The sequence below is a fragment of the Magnolia sinica genome, chromosome 17, assembly GCF_029962835.1.
Source record: "Magnolia sinica isolate HGM2019 chromosome 17, MsV1, whole genome shotgun sequence".
Taxonomy (NCBI): domain Eukaryota; kingdom Viridiplantae; phylum Streptophyta; class Magnoliopsida; order Magnoliales; family Magnoliaceae; genus Magnolia; species Magnolia sinica.
Window position 1 is genome coordinate 5,786,497 of NC_080589.1, and position 24,008 is coordinate 5,810,504.

Here is a 24,008-nt window from a genome sequence, read left to right on the forward strand (position 1 = left end):
ATGGAAAAAAAAAACTCGTAATTGCTGTTTGCGGCACATTATATCCCCAATAAAGGTCATAATAGCCCCATAATGGTCTATTACAGGACGTATATAGGTTTTTCATACTTTTTACTCAACATTATGGAGCATATACAGGTTTTTCGGAGGGTTTTTTCAGTAAATAAAAAATAAAATAAAAAAGAGAGACCGTAACATCCGTTACGGGGCCATAACAGCCGTTATGCCCCGTGTTGTAAAGGTAATGGTGGTGGCCGTCACGGCCACCGTTACCGTTACGGAACACCTTGGACCCACTTGATGAGTAGGTAGGATCTTGCGCATGCATGCGATCTTATCATGAGGGGAATGTAGGAGAGGTGCACCCAGTATATGTATCAGCCGGAGGCATTAGTCTAATCTGATCCTGGATGTTCATCAGGTGGGTCCCACTGAGCATGCACTGCCGAAAAATCAGACCAGTCAACCCAACACAAGTTTCTTCTAACTATCCATTCGTCTTATGAATGATTCAACTAATAGTGGAAAATGCCCTCATACCTGCATCCTAATCCTCTTTACAACAGCTAATTCGAAGAGCTGTTGGGCTTCTAACCATGTCCTCAAATGAGGAATGCATGATTGTCATTTCCTTTTCCTGGTCTGATTCCTTGTCCTTAGGAAATCTTTTCGTGTCCTGATTCTGTTTGGGTGGTCCCATGTTGTGTGGGTTCTGATTTGGTCGATTGTTCAACGTCCATGTTTTATAATCGAAACCATAGTTCCTAAATTTGCCAAACTAGAATCAAACTGATTGAGCCGATCAACTGCAATTTGCTGTGAAACAGGTGGGTGTGGCTCTATGAAACTCATATTTTAAGGTCCCATTTGGATTATCACAAGGGTTGATGTGTTGGGCTCATGAATACTTGGAAATAAAGATTAATGTGACAAACATTTTTTGCCACATCCGTTATGTGTGGACCACTGCAAACATATCCTCATGGGAAAATCGGGCCATTCAAGTTATCAAGGCCCTGTTTGGGGTCAAGGTAATAATAATTTGAATTTGGAAAATCCATGAACTCAGGCAAATTTTGGGTATCTAATTAAATTCCAGGAATTGAAGATTGTAATTAAAAAAAAAAAAAACTCATTTTGTGGATTTGCCTGAGTTTTTAGGCCCTGTTTGGTGGACTCATAAAAAATGAGTTGATTTAATTTTAGTTAATAGTAATTATGTATTAGAGGTCCTAATTTCTACTACATAATAAGTTAAATGTCTTTCACAGGACGTGCAAGGTCATACAAGCCACATGATCGGCCAATTCCTTCACACGCGTTGCGAATGGCTTATTCAATCCTATGTGTCAGCTACAATGGGCCAGGTTGATTCCTGGGCCAAGCAAAATTAAAATCTTAATTAGAACAGGCCCAACGGACCAGATTTAAGATGTGGGTCGGAGTGCCCGGCTGTGGGCCTGACCCAATGGCCAGTCCTATCAGCTTCCCTTTGATTTGCCCACTCAGTGCCGTTGATCCATGGCCTTACTAAATTATTCAAAAAACAAAACTTTTATACTCCGGCCGAGTGCGATGGATGATACACAAGCACTTAGAAATTGCATACTTAGCAAACGAGTGATTCAAATCAAAATAATCCAAATTATGGATTTTCTCAGTATCATGACTTCAAAATTACACTTATATGATTGCCTGAGTATTACTCAGCCGGAGTATCAAGTAGCAATCCGAGGGTACTAGCTAGAATACTGGCTAGTTTGGCATTTTGTGTGGAATTCCGTTACGATGGCAGAGCCCAAAAGTACACTCTCCTTTTTTGGCAGAGAGATCTTGGAAAGGAATCAATCAAGAGGTGGGCCACATCAAGAAAAAAGAAAAACTGCGAAAGCTGCAAAAGCATCTCCAACAAACGAATCGCCCCAAAAAACAAACACCATCATCACGCACTCACCTCGTGAAGCTCGTGACATCTTTTTTTCTTTTTATTTTTATTTTTAATATCTTTATATAAATGCAAAAGCTACTCGCACTGTCAAGATTCCAATACTACTCGCGTGAACACTTTCGATATCCCAAGCCGTCCATTCTGGCCCAAAATCAATCTGGTCCTCTCATCATCTAGGCCACATCTGTCTTTAGCAAGATTAGAATCCTACACGCGGACAAACTTCATAAATCCTGGCCATTCATCCTTGTCCGTCCATCCTTTCTTACACCTCCGGCCCACCGATGGGGCATAGATCAGGTAGATCCAGGACCATTTAATACAGTGCAGCCGTGTGTTGTCGCTAGGATACAGCTGAGGCTGCTCTATTGCACACGTGGCATCTACCTCGAATCGGAACCGTCCAAATAAAGGGGCCTACCGTGCATGGATGATTAGACCAAATTTAAACTGAAAGTATGATCCTAAATGGTTGATTGGTGGATATCTAATGGACGGTCAAGATCCTAAGTATAATTTGATTTGAGTGGATGATCGGTTTACACAGTGTCCAAACAACACGTGTACAACAGGTGCCTTATCCTATAGCCTACGGCTATCGAAGTGGTTTTAATGCATTGACAGCAACCCTTGAACAAACTCCATCATCGTGAGATGACAGGGCAGGCGCGTAAGAACCGTGATGTCGTCCATAGTACACGTGGCAGGATGATGCATCAATCGGGTCCATTCATCCATGGACCGGGTCTTTAATTTGCCATAATGAATATTTGATCATCACTACTTCGGTTTTCTACCGTAGATTTGGGGGGCATCCAATCCGATGGATAACATTGACTAATATGCATGATTTTTTACACATGATTCATCCATACTAGGGCCCACTAGATGAACGGACCCGTTTGATAAATAACTCTGCTTGGAGAGAGTACCATATTATCCATATGGATAGCATGATTGCATGCGTTCCAACGTATGGTGATTACCACACCATCGATTTTGTGGGCCCCCATTAATGTGTATGTGGAATCCAAACCGTAAATCTGTTGAATCTCTTCATTTTCACCGTACATCACAACATATCATCACTATAAAAAAACTCAGGTGGGCACACCCCAAGGAGCAATGTAAAATCACTTACGAAACCTATATATTTATTTGTTTTGGCCCACCTAAATTTTAGATTCGCTTGATTTTTGGTGTGTCCCTTTATCCTGGTGGGGAGCACCATATGAATCGTTTGGATGATATATAGACAACACTGTGGGCCCCACATTCCATCAGAATGTTTCTAGACGAGTTGGATGGAAGTCACACATCACGGTGGGTCACACACAGCTGGTATGTGATCATTCCCCATCATATCCCATTGTGGAAGGATACCAATCGATACATGATATTCACCAGCCCATTTTTCATGTTATCTCAATAAAAGAAAAAAAGGCTAGAGAAATCTAGAAAAAAAAAAAAAACTACTCGTAGTATATGTACATTTCATTACATTGGATGTTCCATAGACATGCACAAATCGTAAACATGGCATGCATGTACTCAAATCAAACGGCTGAAAGAATGAGGCCCACCGCAGGTGGGAGATAGGTCCAAGATCAGATTCCTTAGATGATCATACCTCTAATCAATGGATGTGGTATATGTTTTATCCACCAATCAGCCAATGAGGATCATAAGTCAATTCTAAGTTTTGGGTTGTGACCCATCTGTGGTGTGGCCCACTACTTGTACGGTTAATCTGAGGTACATTCATGACCCATGTACAGTTCCTGTGTGCATGCAGGAGTCCTAAGAGGGAAGAACAAGGATCCTTTCATCAAAGAAACTATTCCTGACCAAGCTTGTGAAAGATGAGGAGATGGGAAGCTCTTCAAGCTCATCAAAGAAGTCATTTTCATTTTCTTCTGATTTGGGTGTGGAGAATGTTAGAATGTGGGGGTAGGGAAGGGGTTCTGTATCAAAAAAGAGGTTGATGGGGTTGGTGTTTTCTTGTAGTAGTGTTAGTGGGCCATTCTGATCGATGGTGTCATCTGAGGGGTTGATGGGGGATTGGAAGTAGAGATTGTCAGTGAGATGGTCTTGATTGGTGATGGGGTGTTTTGGGGTGGTGGGATGATCTTTAATGGGTTGGATTTTGGGGGTTTGGTCAGTGGTGAGGGTGTGAATGTCAGGATCTGGGTGGTTGTGGGTGGAGGTGTAGGTGATTATGAGCATTGAAGCATCTGTTCTGCATCTTTCTACTTGTTTTTTAGCTGAACAGCCCTTTGAGGTGCTGCACCTGTAGTAGCCCCTGAAGAAATGGAGGAAAGTGGAGGGAATATGAGAGAGAGAGAGAGAGAGAGAGAGAGAGAGAGAGAATTGGAGTATTTTTAGTATTTTTAGTGGTACAAAAAACAAGGTAAATAGCAGCAAAACAAAACGAGAGAGAGAGAGAGAGAGAGAGAGAGAGAGAGAGAGAGAGAGAGAGCAAAAATTGGAGTACTTTTAGTGGTACAAAAACAAGGGAAATAGCAGCAAAACAAGACGAGAGAGAGAGAGAGCTACCCAACAAGGCGAATGGCAGCAGAAAGAGAGAGATGGACATTCTAAAGATCCAAACACCTCAAATCAGGGACAAAATGAAGAAGTTGGTTGAAATAATTAAAGAATTTGAAACTAAAAGGACACCAATAGTAGAAAATTCCACGACCATCTAACTGAAAATTGACTCCCAGATCCATAGCTCAACTGGCAGACTTTAAAAAAAAAAAAAAAAAAAAAAACCAAAACAGGGGAAACGGGACCCCCAGGATTTCATTGAGACGCTCAAAGCTATACAGATAGGGGAGGACAGGCTAACAAAAGGATCCTGACCCTCCGGACTAAAAACTGCACATTCAGGGAGGTCCGACACCACAAAAAATCGGCCAACCTATCCTAAGGAACTACACAAAACGCAAAATGGAAGTTAGGAGATCCGCACCCCACCCAAACCCGATCTGTCCAGAACCAGCTCACCGCGCGATAGGAAGGGGATTTGCGAGAGGTGCTTGAAGGAGATACATTGTTGGTTGACGCTGGCCCAGCGCGCCAGGCAATCCGTAGCCTAGTTGGCTTCTCTCGGGATATGCTTAATGGACACCAATCCACTAGCACGAAAAGAATCAAAATTTTTCTTCAAATAAAACACCCGCCATGGCGCATCCCCCTGGCTGGAGAACAAATCAGCTCAACTGGCAGACTGAGTGGAGATACCTCGTTTCAACACTTGAGGTCTTGGTATCGATCCCTAGTGGGGGTGGCTAACATGAAGTGTGTGTACTGAGATGGGTGTGTACTAACAAGCTAACCCAAAAAAAAAAAAAAACTGAAAATTGGAAAAGAAAAAGTATATAAAAAAGAAAAGAAAAAAGAGGGAAGAAAACCATTGAAAAGCTTACTCAAAGAAGAAAACAACTACCTTGGATAAGGAGATCCTTTGATGGGTTTCTGCCCATATTTCCTCCAGGACCATAGATCAGAAGGCGGACCTTCACCCTTCTGTCCCCCAACGTTTGCTTCAATCCTTACTGTCACCACCTTCTTTTCAATTACTTTCCTACAACATATTAAAAATCCCACCAAAATATTATAAAAAAGTCCAATTCTTCAAAACAGGGAGAGAGAGAGAGAGAGAGAGAGAGAGAGAGAGAGAGAGAGAGAGATATTCAACAACCTTTTTTTGCAGTACTGGTTTTCTTTCTTGGACTCTTTTGTAGACTTCAAGTTGGGTTTTGTAGAGAGAGAATCCTCCATTCTAAGCACAGGTGGGCTTCTCTTTCCTTCCTTCTTGCTTAATTTCTTTCTTTCTTTCTTTCTTTCTTCTCCTCCTCCTCTTTGAGTTTGCAATGCTCCTAACTTACATGAGCAGAATCTCCCATGGGTGTTCTTTTTGTATTGCAATTTCTCAATAGAGCTGACTATAGAGAATCAAAAGTAGGAAGTGGGTTTTGAAGAGAGGGAGAGAGGAATCAGCCTCAATTCATTAAAAAGAAGCAATAGATTACAGTGCAAGTAGCTTTCTCTCTCTTTCTTTTCATCACTCATTAATAAATGGTAGAGGTAACAGCTGCTGTCCCAAAAGCTCTCTCTCTCTCTCTGTCATATCATTTCACGCGCTTAACCTTTCCAATCCAAAACGTATATGAATTTCCACAAATCATCCACATTCAATAACCAATACAGTTTTACATGTGCCGAATGGGGCATATGCTCTTTCCATACACCCCCACCTTCAAGTGCCCATCACACAAGCACCACGCGTGCCAGCGTGTCGCACGTGTGTAGAACAAACGGCTAATTCTCGTTAGCTAAAAGTCCGGGCCGTTCTATTAATATGGAGGGCCACACATGTAGACAAGGACCAGATTCGTCTGGAACACCTGTTTCACGCACCGTGTGAAACACTCAAGTTCTGTGGGGCCCACAAGGTCAGATATGTAACATCCACTCCGTCCATCCGGTAGTAACCCTTACCTTTACCATAAATGTGAAAGATTGTATCAATAAAAGATTCAGGTGGACCACACCAAAGTTAAAAATTTTAATTGCTCCTAAAATTTTTAAGTTCATGCGTGTTTATCAGGATCATTTTGTTATTATTCTCTTTCTAATGGTGAGTTACAGTTGATTAATGGGTTTGATGAAAGATACGCACCATGATAGCCCACACAAAACCAATGGCTGGGATCAATATCCCAATTGTTTCCTGTGGTGTGGCCCACCTGAGTGGTGGGTGTGGTTGATTTTTATCCAAAAGACCTAATTAACCCCTTTTATTAGGGTGTTGCTCAAACCCATCTTCCACTGCCGCCTGTCCTTGCACTTCTCACCGTCCATCTCCATCTCATTAATTCTTGTTTTGTCCACACATTCAGCTCTATCATCTCTGTTCCTGAGTGCTGGTTTTGTTATCTACCTTGCTCAGGCCTTCTGACTGGACCTGATCTCCGGATAGGACCTGTTTCTGATTTCCCAGCTTTCTGCCATCTTCTTTATTGGAACTTAACTCTGTGGAACCTTAACTTGCCAGGCCTGTTTCTCATTTTTCTAGTGAATGTTTCTCGAGTTTTAATCTAGCAGTGTGAGTTTTGATTATCTGTTTTTTCTTCATCATCCATTTCTAATTGGATTTGATATCTGAATTTGTACTTGTCTAGCTATTGTCGGTATCTACTCTTTGATCTGATATCTAGTTGTCGTTGCTTTGCTGGATTTACAAGCACGGCCTATTGTGCTTGCTCACGTGAACCATTTTGCACTTATGTGCTCGTGGAGTAATGGAATTGCGCATGCTTGCCACTCATGCTACATGTTGGCACTCATCTACTAGCTCGCCACTAGTGTTACCGGTTGTTATTTGTCGTTACTTAGCTTTCATTGCAGGTATCCTTTAACTACAACCAAATCAAAATGGCTGTAGAAGACCTTGAGAAAACATTATATATATATATAAAATCCGAATGCTCAGCTACTGCCACTACAAGAAAGTAGGCTTTTAGCCTCAATTCTTTAGCCTCAGTTGAAAAAATGGAGGCTAAATGTGTTTTTTAGCCTCGGTTGTTAAGGAACTGAGGCTAAAAGTTCATTTTTCGCCTCAGTTGCTAGGTAATTGAGGCTAAAAGTCTACTTTTTAACCTCAGTTGCATAAGAACCGAGGCAAAAAGTCTACATTTTAGCCTCAGTTGCATAGGAACCGAGGCGAAAGGTCTAATTTTCAGCCTCAGTTGCATAAGAACCGAGGCGAAAAATTTACATTTTACCCTCAGTTGTATAGGAATCGAGGTGAAAGGTCTACTTTTTAGCCTCAGTTGCATAGGAACTGAGGCGAAAGGTCTAATTTTTAGCCTCAGTTGCATAGGAACCGAGGCGAAAAGTCTACTTTTTAGCCTCAGTTGCATAGGAACCGAGGCAAAAGGTCTAATTTTTAGCTTCATTTACATAGGAACCGAGGCGAAAAATCTACATTTTTGCCTCAGTTGCATAGAAACCGAGGCAAAAAGTTTACTTTTTAGCCTCAGTTACATAGAAACTGAGGCGAAAGGTCTACTTTTTAGCCTCAGTTACATAAAAACTGAGGCGAAAGGTCTACTTTTTAGCTTCCTTTACATGGAAACCGAGACAAAAGATCTACATTTTAACCTCAATTGTATAGGAACCGAGGCGAAAGGTCTAGATTTTAACCTCAATTGCATAGGAACCATGGTGAAAGACCTACTTTTTAGCCTTTTTTTAAAGCCTAAATTGTATAGGTACGGTAGCCAAAAGTCAATTTTTTTAGCTTAAGTTGTAGAGACACTGAGGCCGAAACCCTTCTTTTAGCCACAGTTACAAACCAAGGCCAAAACTCTACGTTTTCAGCCTCAGTTACGAACCGAGGCCAAAAGTTTACTTCGTATGAAAAAGAAAGTATTACTATTTCACAGCTTTTACTCTTTTTCTTACAAGAGTGGCTGACTTCCCCGTGATCCAAACTGTTGATATGAAGGACCTCACTCTGAAGTGCAACGGTCCAGCTTCTCAACCCCTCTTTGATTTTATTTATATTTATTTTTGCTAAGCCCACGCACGTGTAAAGCTCAGCTAACGCACATGGCAGCAAATACACCAGCATGACACACGATTGCAAAATCCAAGCCATTCATTGGAAGGGCATCATTATATAGATTCACTATCCCTGGAACTAGATCGGTCCACTAGACAGGTGGGCCACAATTAATTGAAAAAAATACCATTGTGAAAAAAATCAACTGAAGTTTTATAACACGTCCATTTACTTCTGATTTAGTGGCCCAAAAAATGAGTTGACCACCTTTATATCCTTATAAAAGCATATATATAGTGAGATCTACATGATGAATGGAATGGATTTATTTCATCTATATGCCATGCTGTCATACGTGGTGGCTTATGCACTAGATGAGTTGTACACGCGTGTCGGCTTAACAGTCTTTAAAGAACGAAGCCGACGCATTTCATTGCAGTCGCTACGTTTTCCAATCAATCCGCAGCTAAAGCCCTAATTTTTCATCTTCTGAATCTCTTCGCCGATTTCAGGTACTTGATCTCTTTTTTTTTTTCTACTGATTTCTCTCGAAAATCAGAAATCGGGGTAGAAATCTCTCATTTTCGTGTTTTTTGGTTCGATCTGAGGAGTTTTTTTTTGCTGATTTCACTGAAATCTTGCTCAAGAAGTGGAAAATCCTGTCGTTTTTGCATTGCAATATCAGCGATTAGGGTTTGGTGTTCGATCTGAGAGCAAAACCTTGTTCTCTGCTGCGAAATCTGCTCCTCCATTGCCGATTTCCGTGCAGGCTAGATAAACAAGGGGCATATACACCGATTGCAACTCCTCACCGAAACGAACCCTAGCTCTTCTCTCTGTCTTCTCCAATATTTCTCTCGTCTTCATCAGATCTACCGTCTCTCTCTCTCTCTCTCTCTCTCTCTCTCTCTCTCTCTCTCCCCCTCCCCCGATCATCAGATCCTCAAAAGACTGAGCTTTTTTCCACTTATGGATTTTTTTTTCTCAATTTTTAGTGCTTAATCTATTTTAATATGAATCCATGTCTCTCGATTCTAAGAGATTTCGTTGGATTTTGATCCGATTCTTGCCGATAGATCTGTTTTCCTTTCGGATCTCATTGTTTGGAGCTTTGATTTTCCACTTAGGGTTTGATTTTTGTAATTTTTTCTTGATTTCTGGTGCTTGATCTGTTTTGATCTTAATCCAACTTATGTCTGTTTATTCTTAGAGATTTCGTTGGATTTTGTTTCAATTCTTGCTGATTTAAGTTGTAATTTAGGTTTTTGTATTTAGATTTTAGAGATTTATCTTTGATTTATGTAATATCATGTATTTGAAATACATTTTGAGATTTCATTGGATTTTCTGTTTCTTTTGGTGATTTGAAATACACGAACCTGCAATAAAACACAGATTCTTAGGAACCTTCAATTGCTTCTTATTTACTAGCAGTACATGCGACTCTGATCTCCTGTTAGAAATTATCTCTGCTCATACTTCCCTGGTATCAAAACTGTTGCCAATTCACAACTTAATCCATGTGGGAAGACATTTGCTGAATTTTCTCTTCCTACGCTTTGTCCTGCAACTTGTTTCAGTGCAACACCATCTCGTTTATACCAAACCAACAACCTATAATAGCTCGATAGAGTCTTGCCTTCAATGGTTTTAGCTTAGTATAGGAGTTGGTTCTCTGTTCTCCTTCTGATATTAGTGTGACTTCCCTTACAAATGTTGCTTCCGCATTGTGTACAAGCTATGAGGAAACAGTATGCATCAGTACTTTTTCCTTAGTTAATCATGCCCAATAAGTGATAGAAGTATGCATCCAGTCACTCAACAGCATAATGCAACTTACCTTCATAATTTCAGGATCTTTCCAAGGTCCTTTATTAGAACTTACCTTCATAATTTCAGGATCTTTCCAAGGTCCTTTATTAGACCTAAGGCATGCTCCTTCAACAGAACAGGTGCATGAGCCACCAAAGAAGTCTGGAAGTTGACTAAAAGAAGATACAATCTGAAAAATGAGAAAACATCCTACATTTTGGAAAACTCAACAGTAAAAGCACAAGGAAAAAATCAACATACCTCGAGTCAATGACTTCAAGTAATTTACTCTGGAATTTGGATCCTAACACCTGCAAATTTAGCACCCAAACATATTCGCCCAAAGCGGCAGAAAGCTATAAAATCAGCACAGTCCCCAAAGGAAGGTCTCTTACTTGTATCTTTTCCATAGTATTTGGATCAAGAAATTTCTTTACACTCATCCAAGCCATCTTGAAAGCAGTACCGGCATTAACAATGAACATCTGATGTAATGTCTGCATAAAATAAATTAATAGGTTAAATAATTCACCAAAAAACTTTTGGAGCATGAACATTCCCAGTGACAAAAAGAATTAGGTACCTCAGGATAGTAATTCGAATCAATTTTTTGCATGCCAGCAAGGAGGTCCCAAGCATACTTTGTTAAATTTTTTGTCCCCTGTGTCTCACAAATGAACCCATGTGAGGTAAATGTGTCATCCATATTGACGCAAATGGACCCGAATCTCCAAAGAGACGAGAATCCCTCTAATGTAAAAGATACAAAGTGTATTCAAAATGCAAAAAGCCAACTGTAACAAAGGAACAAACATGCCACATACCAGGCCATGAACATCCATGATCGTTGTTGTGGAATTAATGCGCCTTTTTGCCGCAATTGAACATGCAGGAAATTTCTCACGGAAGACCCTCTCATACTCCTGTACATGATACTTAAGTAGCGATCTACAATCCAATGATCTTCTAATCATAGTATTGTTTGTCAGCTGAAGTTATGGATGAGGTGCCTACAGATGAAATTGATTTTTCATGGTTTTCTGGCAATTTACGACGGGATGACTGTTATAATGGTCGTGACCGTTGGAGTATATCCGATGGCAACAACTTTAGAGACTGGCCAACATTATTTATCTGACAAAAGCAAGGTCATTTGATGCTTTCTTTAATACTAGTGAATATTTTTTTTGTCCAGATTTCCATCATTATTTAACTGCACAAATGCGGCCAATGGGAAGCTCGTATGGGGCAGTTCCTTGGCAAGAAGTGAGAGTCCCTGGATCCAATTCATCTTTATAGACAATCATCTCTTAGATGTAGATTTTTTTGGTGCATGGTTCAGTGTCATCATCTTGAACCTGAAATTGGGTTTTGGAACTTGTAACCAGGGTCTTTTAGCTCCTCTGCATTTTGTTTGCTGATTCTCACTATATTTTAGCTTCTCTCTTCTTCTTTTTTTTTTCCCACTTTCGTGAGGCAGATTTTCAGATCTTGCAAACCTTGAACATGTTAGCTTACTTGAATTTCACTGTTTTGTTCTTTACATAGTTTCTTGTGGCTCCACATATCTAGGTCTCATCTTTTTGTGTAGGGCAAGAATCTGATATTTTCTTTTCTTTTTGTGCAGGGTGAGAATCTGATATTTTCTGTTTTTACTCTGTTTATGGGAGTAGCTGCTGATCAACTATTTTTTTCCCATTTAACTGTCCATTTAATAATCACCATCGGACAGTTGGGAATATCCATTCAGTGTGAATTTTGGGTTGTGGCCCATCTTCGGTTGGGTCCATAATTTTGAAAGTTTGGATTAAGTTACATACAGTGTTAACTACATACTTTCTAATTTTTGTTTTTTCCCCGTGCCGACACTTGGGTCTCCTCGATATGATATGACATGGTGAAATGTGTTCTGGCAAATTGTTAATGCAAGTAGAATCAAGAAGAAAACTAACTGCAGCGAAGTTTAAAGTGTTTACCAGATCTGCAGCATAAAGACCACCAGAAAGACTCCAAGAAAGAAGTAGAGAATGTAACGGTAAATGGTTGTGGGAGGATTCCCAGCAACCTACAAGTCGCGACTGGTATTCACACACCCCTCTCTTCTACAAAAAAGGAAACTTATAATTTCTTTTATTTTCCCAGAAAGATATGAAAAATCAGTCCTTACATAAGACCCTCAGTCCTTACATAAGACCCTTTATCCTTTATATAGATATAGACATTTTTGCATACAAGAAACCGAATGGACTTCCAACTGCATCAAATTAGAAATGACAATTATCTCTGGACTCCTAGTGATATCTAAAACTTATGGATAAGGCATATTCTTCTGGAAATGTACAATTCTTCTAGAAATGTAGGATTAGAATGGAAATTAAAATAACCAAAAGACTCCAATTATGACTAGAACACCAACCGTACCATGCACATGGACCTTTTATGCATGGTATTCTCATATGCAGGGTAGTTTGCTAATGTTATTAGCAAACTTAGGGTCCATGATCTTATGCTCTATAAGACCCCTATGATCACATGTGTGGTCACATGTGATTGGGGACAGTTTGGAATTTCGGTGGCACCCATATTTGATGGATGGCTTGGATGTATCACTTATGCTAGTGATGGCACTGGAAAGTGTTACATGTTAGGCAGTTTAAGGTGTTCGAAAATTTGCAATGAAGGTCTCTTTTCATTTCAATTTTTTGTTATGTTAATTCTTTTTTCAAGCTGCAGATTTTCACACCTTGCCCTCAGATTGCTTCTAGTCTCTTGGCATGAAAGAGACTCTTCACGAGGTCTCCCTTTTATGCTCAAGGTTTTCGATATTTAAAGTAAATAAATTTTAGCTACTATAACTCACATAAACAAAATCACAACTCTTTTTCTTTTTTGCATTGTTCTTCTTTTGCTTGGTCTCTTTGGTCTTTTAAGAGAACAGGTGATGTTGATAGTAGCATTCATGCAAACATCTATATACTGAGATGATTATGGCATGATTTTGGATCTTTCTTTTTGTAAGTCTACCCCATTACTAATTGTTTTTTATTAGACAATATAAATGTTCTTGTCAATTTTCCTTTTATTTTTTGTTTCTTTTTTCGAGTTATTTATTAAAAAATAAATAAATTATGTACCGAGTGTCCCTGTGCCTGGATTTAGGAGTTCCCCATGTTGGATGTTTCAAGACACTTCGACACTTGGCACACATGTCATGTCCAGGTAACACTGCATACTTGTGCCACATGTAAAGTATTTGTGTGCATGCATACAGGTTGATATATTCTGCTAGCATCAAGTAACTCTGACCATTGGATTGAAGAACTTTTTTCCCCTGCTGAAGATCTGTACCAGTTTTGACAGATATAACAATGATGCTGATGTTTCTGTTTTATTGCAAAGTGGCAATGAAGGTTTACTTTGTTTCTTTTGCTCTCATATATTTTTGCTTGGATATCCATGTGCTTGTACATGTGTCAAACAAGTCTATTTTAGACTTCATTTGGTAACTTTGTTTTCTTTGACGTTTAAATGCAGAGAAAGAACCTTCTAGAGCTGTTAACACTAAAATTGGGAGCGAGGGCATGCCAGTGGTGACCCATCTTACCAGGTGATGCTCGAAAGCTATGTTCTTCAGCTTCTTTGTGTGCAAAAGGTACTGAAGGAAGCATCAGAACCTAATAATGTGAAGAAGGTATGATGCTTACTAATGGCGAGTTCTTCTTCTTTGCAGATGCTTTCAGACAACCGAATAAGCTGTAGTTGTTCATCAGCCAAGCAAAAGTCATACCTAAATCTTGCGTTGTGACTTTGTATTATTTGTGGAACCTAATGTTGTGTAATAGTTTGATTGAGTTTGTTTTGAAAACTTTAAATAGTAAACATGTGAGATTGATTGTTTGATTGAGTTGTTAACTATTTTGTTGGTATTATGGCTTTCATGATTGATTGTTTCATGAGTGGATTGAATGAATGGATTAATAGTTTAAATAAATATTTAAAAAAATTAAACATTTTTTAGCTTCAATTTGTAACCAAGGCTTGGATTTAGCCTCGGTTGTTGAGAACCAAGGCTGAAATTCCTGTGGCTAAAGGCTTTAGCCTCAGTTGTTGAGAACCGAGGTTAAAAATAGATTTAGCTTCAATTGGAGGCAACCGAGGCTAAAATTTGGATTTAGTCTCAATTGAAAACAAGTGAGGCTAAATTAAAATTTAGCCTCATTTCGAGAAAACTGAAGCTAAAAAGGTTTTTTTAGCCTCACTTGAAGAACGGAAGCTCTAGAAGTCATTTTAGCCTCGGTTGCTAAAACTGAGGCTAAAAGCCTTTAGCCACGGGGGTTTCAACCTCGGTTTGGATAACTGAGGCAAAATTGATGCTAAAGGTTTTAGCCTCAGTTTTGAACCTTTTTAGCCTCAATTTTGAACCGAGGCTAAAGCCCCCTTTTCTTGTAGTGTGCACATCATTTTGCATGAAATTCATGCGAATTTTTTGAGAACTCATGCATTATGCTTATTGTGAGTCCAAAATCTAAACTGTTCACGTTATGCAGCACCCCATAAAGCCCACAAGGCTCAACTTTTACTTTGATCCAAAACTTTGATGTGTCATGAAAAAATAAAGCAGTTTTCTTCCTTGATAATTTGCATCTCTCTTTTCTATGGCCCACCAAAGTTTTAGATCAAGGTGAAAATTGATCCCAAGTGGTTTCATGGGATGCCGCATCACACCGACGGATTAGATGCCAACAAGTGTGCAAAGGTGCACAGGTGAGCTTGCCTTTCTCTCTCTCTCTCTCTCTCTCTCTCTCTCTCTCTCTCTCTCTCTCTCTCTCTCTTTCTCTCTCTCCCTCCCTCCCTCTATATATATATATATATATGGGAAATGGTACCATAAGGTGTGGTGCATCTTACTGATGGGGTAGATGTTTGACACACATCACAGTGGGCCCACACAGCTCAACCTCATAGTACCATTCCCCCAAAACACACACACACACAAGGTTATTTCAGTGAAAATATATGATAATCTTCCATAATATAGGTTCCAAATCATATCAGAATGCATATCAATATATGGCAACCTGATACGTCAGGGCTTTAACATGCATAGTTTTAAAGACCGGCCGGTACGTATCCTCTATGGTCGTGAATGATATGATAAATAAATGGTTATAAATATTGGCTGATACGTACAATATATGGTCATGAATGTTACGATGAAAGGATACTGATCGTTGTCAAAGAAAAATCACGAGACAGACAAATAAAATTCTTATTTTGTTATCTATTTAACCTCTAAACAAAATATTAATGCCGTTTATCAACATATAGAAGGATCTTTAATTCAAAAAACAAATACATACAAAAATGCAACACAAAATATTATTTCGATATTTTTTATACAAAAATATAATATAAGATATTATTTCAATATTTTTTAACCTTTAAAAATTTTCACACTAATACTCCCAATAAATCAGCTGTATCTGGATACGGTATGTTTCATATCATGTATCAGTAGTCATCGATGTGGATTTGATGCAACAAAATCGTATCAGCTGGACCAGTCTTTTTCAATGACTCCAGCAGTCGGTTATGATGGGCCTCACGTCGATTGTGGATGACTAAGAAAACTCTAAGATTGAAATATTTCTTCTCCCTGTTAAAAAAATAAGAATATTTTAGCTCTTTAATTAATTATCCCAAGGTTAAGAAGACTGTTGATATTCAAAGAACAAGATTATGATATAGGGGTAGAAATATTTTAAACTAAGAGATTTTAATTATTTTATATATGCACTGTCGAAGGCGAGGCCCACCATATAAACGGTTTGGATTATTGAAACGTGACCGCGATTGAAAGGCTAAAGATATTGTATTAATAGGACGCATTTGATGTATTGCAATATGATAAACTTGAGAGCTACAGCCATTGGATCTTGGGTTATTTTCTCTAATCCAAACCATCTACTTGATAATGAAACTCTTATATTAGGATATTTGAATAATTTGATGGGTAAATCTTTTCCTTTGAATATGGGCCATTTGCTTTATGGACCACCGATCAAAAGCATAGGATCTTCCAAACTCAGATGATTTTCAAGGCATCTGCTTTCATGCATGTATCTCATCAAATCAACAGTTTGGATGACGAACATGAACCTAGATCAGACGGCTGTAGTTCCAAATGTATGCCGGCAAACATAGCTTATATATAATATTTTTGGTCCCCATTGTAGTGTGCAATGCATGTGGGAATATAAAAGTGCATTATTGCATGATCATGCATGACTCCAGCCCTGCTGAAAATGAAGTTTCTTTTAATATATGAGTGGGCATCTAAAACTTAGGATGGATTCACACGCGAACTCCTCTCTCCTGACACGGCATTGTCCCGTAGGCAAAGGTGGCAGTCAGTGGGCCACAAATGGTTTTATGCCCACTTCTTTTTCCCTCTTTAATTTCTCATGTTGTGTCTATTTCAGCCAGGCTATTAAAAAAATGGTAATGTATATATATGGAATAAAAACGGTTTCAGCCAGGCTATTAAAAAAATGGTAATGTATATGGAATAAAAACGGTGGAAACCCTTACGCACTATAGGATATAACATTATGAATTGATAAAATTGCGTGTAATGACCGTTACAAGGTTGGTATTTTTTTTTTTGGGTTTTCAAAAGAAAAGATCATAACAGCTGGTATTGAGGCCACGACTCATATCGTAATGCTTGATATAACGTTATGAATTAAAAAATGGCATGTAATGACTATTACAAAGCTAGTATAGTTTTTATTTTTATTTTTTCAAAAAAAAAAAGAGTTATAACAGCTGATATTGAGGCCACCACTCGTATCGTAATAGTAATAGCAGAGGTTGTTATTGCCACCGTTATCGGTATTGAATATACACCTCAATCTCATTAGCTCGGACATAAATGATTTGAAAAATAGCCCGCAATGACCGTTACGAGGCTGGTATAGTTTTTCTTAGTTTTCACAAGAAAAAGTCTTAACCGCTGGTATTGGGGCCACCGCTCATATCGTAATGGTAATACTAATTGTTATTGCCACCATTATAGATACTGAATAACTCAATCTCATTAGCTCAGACATAACATTATGAATTGAAAAAATGACATCTAATGATTATTACAAGGCCGGTATAGTTATAATAATTATTAGTTTTCAAAAGAAGAAGAAGAAGAAGTTCATAACAGTTGATATTGGGGCCACCACTTATATCATAATAGTAATAGTAGTGGTTGTTATTGCCACCGTTATTGATACTGAATATACACCTCAATCTCATCAGCTTGGACAATAACATTATGGATTGAAATTGGTCTACAGTGACCTTTATGAGGTTGGTATAGTTTTTTATTTTTCACAAGAAAATGTCATAACAACTGTTATTGGGCCACCACCATTACAGATACTGAATACCTCAATCTCATTGGCTCGGACCTGAATTGATAAAAAATGGCATGTAATGACTGTTACAAGGCTAGTATAGTTTTAATTTTTTTTTACCAACAAAAAGAGAAAGAAAGGTCATAACAGCTGATATTGAGGCCACCACTCATATGGTAATAATAATAGCAGTGGTTGTTATTGCCACCATGTTATCGATATTGAATATACACCTTAATCTCATCAGCTCGGACATAACATTATAAATTGAAAAATGGCCCGCAATAACCTTTATGAGGCTGGTATAGTTTTTTTCATTTTTCACAAGAAAAAGTCATCACAGCTCGTATTTGGGCCATCACTCACATCATAGTAATAATAGCAGTGGCTGTTATAGTCACCGTGGCAGATACTGAATACCTCAATCTCATCCGCTCAAGCCAATCTCATCACTGTTACTGTCATGGATAAAAAAGTTATTTTAAATAAAGAATCAGCTTAATCTCCCATGCTTTAAAACTTTCTGTTGTTGTGTAAGTGTGGTTTTCTTCATCCTTGAAATTGCACCCAATCATCAAGAAAAATCACTTTCACGTGTCGCACTTGTGTGAGATCTATGGAATGCTAGCAATCTAACCACTCTAATCCATGCCATGATTATGTCGCGGGTGATCTGATTCATCTATTATGTGAACGCAACGACACTTATTTAGGTTTCTAGGGGATGGGGCCCGTGACTTAGTAATCCAGAGCATGGCCCAAAATCATCCAAACTCGAAGATCCCATTTGTCAATTGAATGTGTATCTAGTTCTCTACTTTTTCTTTGCTCCTTAACAATCTATCCAGACCCTAAATCGAATGGATAAGATTGTTACATGAAAAAGAATTTCGAGGAATAGTCCATCCACAGTGGGAAACAACTAACCAATGGCATAGATTACCCAAGAACTGGACCCACTAGTCAGAGTTAAAAACACCGAGTTGCAATTGCTATCATTTAAGTTCAACGTTTGTAATTATGAAGTTGAATGTGGTTATCTTAATTTGTTTATTTCCTCCATGATGAATTGAATGAATTGCAATCCAATTCAAGTAAGCATCTAAACACGACGCCATCATGCTTTTCAGAATTAAGGGTGCATTGTTGTTTGATATGATAAATATCTTACAAATTATTAAAATTTTAATTAATCAATCTTAATTAAATAATTATTAAAATCAAGTAGAAAATACATATACAATTCTACACGTGAGAGGAGTTGACAGATGGTACTCTAGCATTCTATGACGCTTGATACACAAGCACTTGGAAATTCTACACCTAGGATTCATTGACGCAAGTTACATAGACTAAATTGTGGAATCAAAAGTCGCTGTGGCAGTCCCACATGAGATTGATTGAACAATCCTAACTTCTAATTTGTAGACACTTGTCGAAAATATAAGAGCGATTGATTTTTTATTTTTTCATTTTTAATGGTCACCAATTAACATATGCCCACCCATCCAACAGTAACATCATCAAACATGTATAAATTTTGGTTGATAGTACATTCAAACTGTGACCCATGATTTGGACAGTTTAATTTAAATTACTAATATGCTAGGCATGTAATTGTTAAATAATTTATAGGTGCATGCGCTCTATTAGATTCCAATATTAGATAACCATAACCCATCTCATCAATGTATTTGCAAACCAGAATTTTAAAAAAGAAGAAAAAGAAAAGTCAAGTTTTGAAAGGTTAGCTTTCTCAAGATTAGGATGAGTTTAATTTTCACGGGAGCCCAAGAAACATATGGTGAACTTAATGAATGGTCATTTGATTGTCCACACATATGAAAATACTCCTTAAATGCACATGGGCTTCTTCTTGTAATGTATTGTTTCTTATATATATGTGTGTGTGTGTGTGTGTGTGTGGGTGTGTGTGCGTGTGTGCACCTTCTTACATAAGCACCCGTGCTCACCTCTGCGCACACGTGTCATGGGCATAGAATCTGAATGGTGCATGTGATGCGGCATCCTTTGAAACTTTATAGGCTCAATTTTCAGCCCGATATTAAACTTTAGTAGGCCATAGCAAAAAGAAATGCAAATCAAGGGATGAAATTGTTTACTTTTTTCATGGCTCACTAGAGTTTTGTATAGGGCTGAAAGTTGAAATTGTGAGGTTTCAAGGGGTGCCGCATCGCGTGGACCAGATTATGTGCCCATAACACGTGTGCAAAGGTACCCTGATCCTAAACTTTGGTGGGCCATAGAAAAAGAAAACAGTTTCCTCCCTTAATTTGCATCTCTCTCTGCCATGGCCCACCAGAGTTTTGGATCAAGGTGAAAATTGGTCCCTGGGAGTTTCATGGGGTGCTGCATCACTTGGACTGTTTGAATTTTAAGCCTAATGTGCAAAGGCGCGTGCGCAGGTGAGCATGCCTCCTCCTCCTCTCCCTCCCTCTATACACACACACACACACCCCCTAATAGCTGATGTATCCACCGTTAACAATAAAAGAATATATATATATATATATATATATATATATAACAAAATACCGGCCAAGACTTCAGACCAGCCTGACCCCTTACATTTGGGACCAAGTGTTATGCTGGTTGCAAACATCTCATGGAGAGAGTTCTCTTTCTCTTACATGTCTCCTTCAAGGAGCTCTCTCATGTACACATATGTACATCGTCATGTGAAGCCTAATTTTACTTAGGTTTTTAATATTAATGCTCTACCTTTAGGCATTATTCTTTTAAAGTATTTTTTGTATGTGAGAGTTTTAATAAAAAAAAAAAGAGTGGGAGAGAAATAAGTCTTATATTTTTGCTTTTAATTGTTTTAGTGAAAACAAGAAAAAGGCATGTGTTATCAAGTATATTGTTGAAACACATAAATGTTTATACTTTTCATTTCTTCATTTTGCTTTATACTTTATTTAACTCTTGTAATTTTGTTTTATCTGCATTAATTGTGTGTGCGTGTTTTTCCACAACACCAAACCTTTAAACTTGAGCAAGACTTATGCGACTCGCCAATGTGATTCGACTCAGGATCTGACTAAGCCAATTTGAGTCTCGATCTAGTCTAAAAATCATGATTAGGACTTCAAACCTCGGTTTCTCATTAACGAGATAATCACCTAATATGGACCCCACTAACCGTGTGGTCCCAACCGTTTGAAAAACGGTGGCCTAAAATCATTTTGGCGCAGAACTTGTTTGAGCAACACGACCCAGACACCCATTAAAACAAAAAAAAACAAAGACAAAAATCCAATCCAAACACACATTTTCAAAATTTGGAATTATCTAGTGGGCTGAATGTCTGGGAGCTTTCTCATATGAACAGTTGCATTTGAACTCATTGGCATCCACATCACCCATCTAGACCGTCCATCAGGTCCAATCCGATCTTCATTGGCTGCATTTTGAAATATGACACTGATGGGATGACCTGAACAGTCCAATCAGGGCGATAACAAAGATGATCCAAGAAGATCATTTTAGAAAATAGGTCTTAGTCATGGATGTTTGCACAGTAACAGAACGAGAATGAACTGGACCTGATGGACGGTCCAGATAGATGATGTGAGTATGCATGTAGCCATTGTACGTTTGGAGTGCCTTTTGATTCACTCATAAGCCCGCCGTAGATGGGGAATATCTCGATAACCTAGATTTATCAGACGGTCCAATTTGTTTTCTGAATGTGGAACATTGATCATTTTTTATTTTTAACAGTGCATTTGATGGCCACCAATCCAATGGTTAAGATCCCAAGTTTAGAGTAATTTTGAGGGTACATCACATATATGGTGGAGCCCACAATTTGGAAAATTTGGATCCCAATACTCATATGCTAAATTTATTGTGATTGTGATGGCGTGCGCACGCGTAGACTAATAATGCCGGCCAGAGTATCAAGTGGTCTTACTCAGAGAATATTAAATAATGAGATGGTCTAACGAAAGAGCATCATATGTGTGATGTTTAACCGAATAAAAAGAAAAATTTTGTCATTTCTTACTAGACAATCTTTGAATATTCGAGTGCATGTAAGCCCTTGTAACACAAAACTCTACGAGGCCTACCATAGGATCCATGTGACATCCACTCTGTCAATGTTTTTACTTCTCATGTTAGGATTTGATCTTTAAAATAGATAGATCTAAAGAAATGGTGAAGATTGATCACTTATGGCCCACAAAAGTTTTGAATCATGTTAATATTGCCGTTTTTCATTCATCTCTGTGGGAATCACCATATAAACAGGTTAGACGATGGCATATAAACATCACAATGGAACTCAAATGGTAGGTGTTCAATCTCCACTGTTTCTTGTGGCGTGGCCCACCTGGCGTTTTTTATATACCTCATTTTAGGTTCACATCCTAACATAAGCTGTAGAAACTGATAGACAGATTGGATCGCTGTAGGCCCCACAGAGTTTGGTGCTACATGGGCTAGGTGATTACATGCACCAACTAGCTTCAATCCGCGTGGCTGTGCTGTACGTCATGTGGGCTCCACTTACCTTAGGTCGGAAGGCTGTTTTAAAAACAAGACATAGATATTTCAGTAGAGGGCCTACAACTTTAGCAGTGGGCTGGTGGGTGGGCCCTCCTATCGGTTGGGAAGGAGTCATGCGAGTAAATGAGATTTTAAAGCTGGACAGCGACCAAAGAACGGTATGATACAGTGAATATTGAATATTCTCAACCAAATTGAGACCGCTCTCGGCTCTCTCTGTCTCTCTCTCTCTATTGAAGAGGTGAATGTGGCATACGTGAGGTGCGGGATACTGCCAGGGCACGTGTACTTCCCATCAGTCTCGCTGGCATACTCGACAGGTGGGCCACATGGTATATTTGATGTAGGCCAGTTTGTGATTTTCTCTACACCGTCCATTTTTCTTGAAAAAGTGTGGCCCACCTGATGATTGGGTTGATTAGGTCTAGGGTCCAAGGCATGTCCACAATCCGGCCCACTTAATGGCTGGTGCAGATCTTGAACACGACCGACATGTTGACACGTGTGTGAGTGCCGTATGTCACGGTGTATGCTCCAGGACTGTTAAATGGATAGAATTGCGTTGTGTAGTCCTGGAGTTTTTCTTAACAATGACGCTCGGTTGCTGCAATCCTTGTAATTCTAAATGAGGCTCATTGAAAAAGCCTCAATTGTATTTTTTTTTTTTTCTAATTTTACGTGTATACGGAGTTTCTTTTTCAGTAGTTGGACAATCATAAAAAAGCTCCAAGACATATACGTCCTTTTTAGAAGATGCAGATTGCTTACTATGTTTATTTGGACTGAACTCATTTTACCGAGTACATTGAAAAATTTGATTGGACAGCAGTCCGGTGTCACAAATGCACCTGGCACGGAGCATGTTTAGAAGTTGTTGGATTAAGTATGGACTCGATTGGCACTAGCCAGCTATCCCAACCGAATCGCGCCACATTAGGGTTAGATGGTACTCAGTCTAGGCAGGGTAGGTATCAATCGGCATCACTTTTTACGAGCGTGACTTTGTTGTGACGCTGAGAGCAATGACGTGGGTGGGATTCTCACCTTAGGGCCTACCTCCGTGTATGCATTGTGTATTCATGTCATCCATCAATTATTCCAGGGCATGGTCCTAAAATGAAGTATATATAAATTTTGGGTGGGCCACACCACACGAAATAGTGATTACATATCATTAAAAGCCTTTTGTGGGTCACAAGTTTTGAATCAAGCCAATAATTGATTTTTTCCTTTCATCCAGGTCTCTATGACCTTATCAACAGGTTGGATGGTCAATAAAAGTTATGGTAAACCTTAGGACGTTTTTAGTGGTAGCCATTCAATGAGCACTTTTCTTATTGTATGGATATGCAATGCATATGTGGAGATGGGCACTAAGGTTAGGGACCTAGCAACATTGTTGGTTCCACCATTGCAGCCAAGTTGTGCCCCTTTCTTGAAGCTAAGCTATGCCATCTTAAACTATCAATTTGAGTTCGAGTCCTTGCCTCAGTGGTGGACTCTAGGGAGTTTCAACATGAGGTCTTGAGTTTGAGTAGCTAGGTCTTGGGTTCGAGTACTCATAGCCATAGCCGGTGAATTCCCACTATGACGTGAGTGTGGGGGTGCGTAAAAAAATATCTATTTCGTTAGAAAACACTTTAGAGTATGGAAAAAAAAAAAAGCAAAAAAAGAAAGAAAGAAAGAAAGAAAAGGAGGTAGAGCAAGAGTGTAGACACCCCCACATTAA

General features: G+C 38.9%; 1 protein-coding gene across 1 annotated transcript; it reads right to left on the reverse strand.

Annotated features, from left to right (window-relative positions):
• Positions 1–1,870: 1,870 nt before the first annotated feature.
• LOC131231842 (probable WRKY transcription factor 14) lies at positions 1,871–6,120 on the reverse strand. The gene is made up of 4 exons (XM_058228147.1): positions 5,655–6,120; positions 5,400–5,537; positions 2,336–4,250; positions 1,871–2,194 (listed from the first exon to the last, which is right to left on the reverse strand). The coding sequence occupies exons 1-3, from the start codon at positions 5,732–5,734 to the stop codon at positions 3,749–3,751; spliced, it is 720 nt and encodes a 239-aa protein (XP_058084130.1). The 5' UTR covers positions 5,735–6,120; the 3' UTR covers positions 1,871–2,194; positions 2,336–3,748.
• Between the last annotated feature and the right edge of the window lie 17,888 nt (positions 6,121–24,008).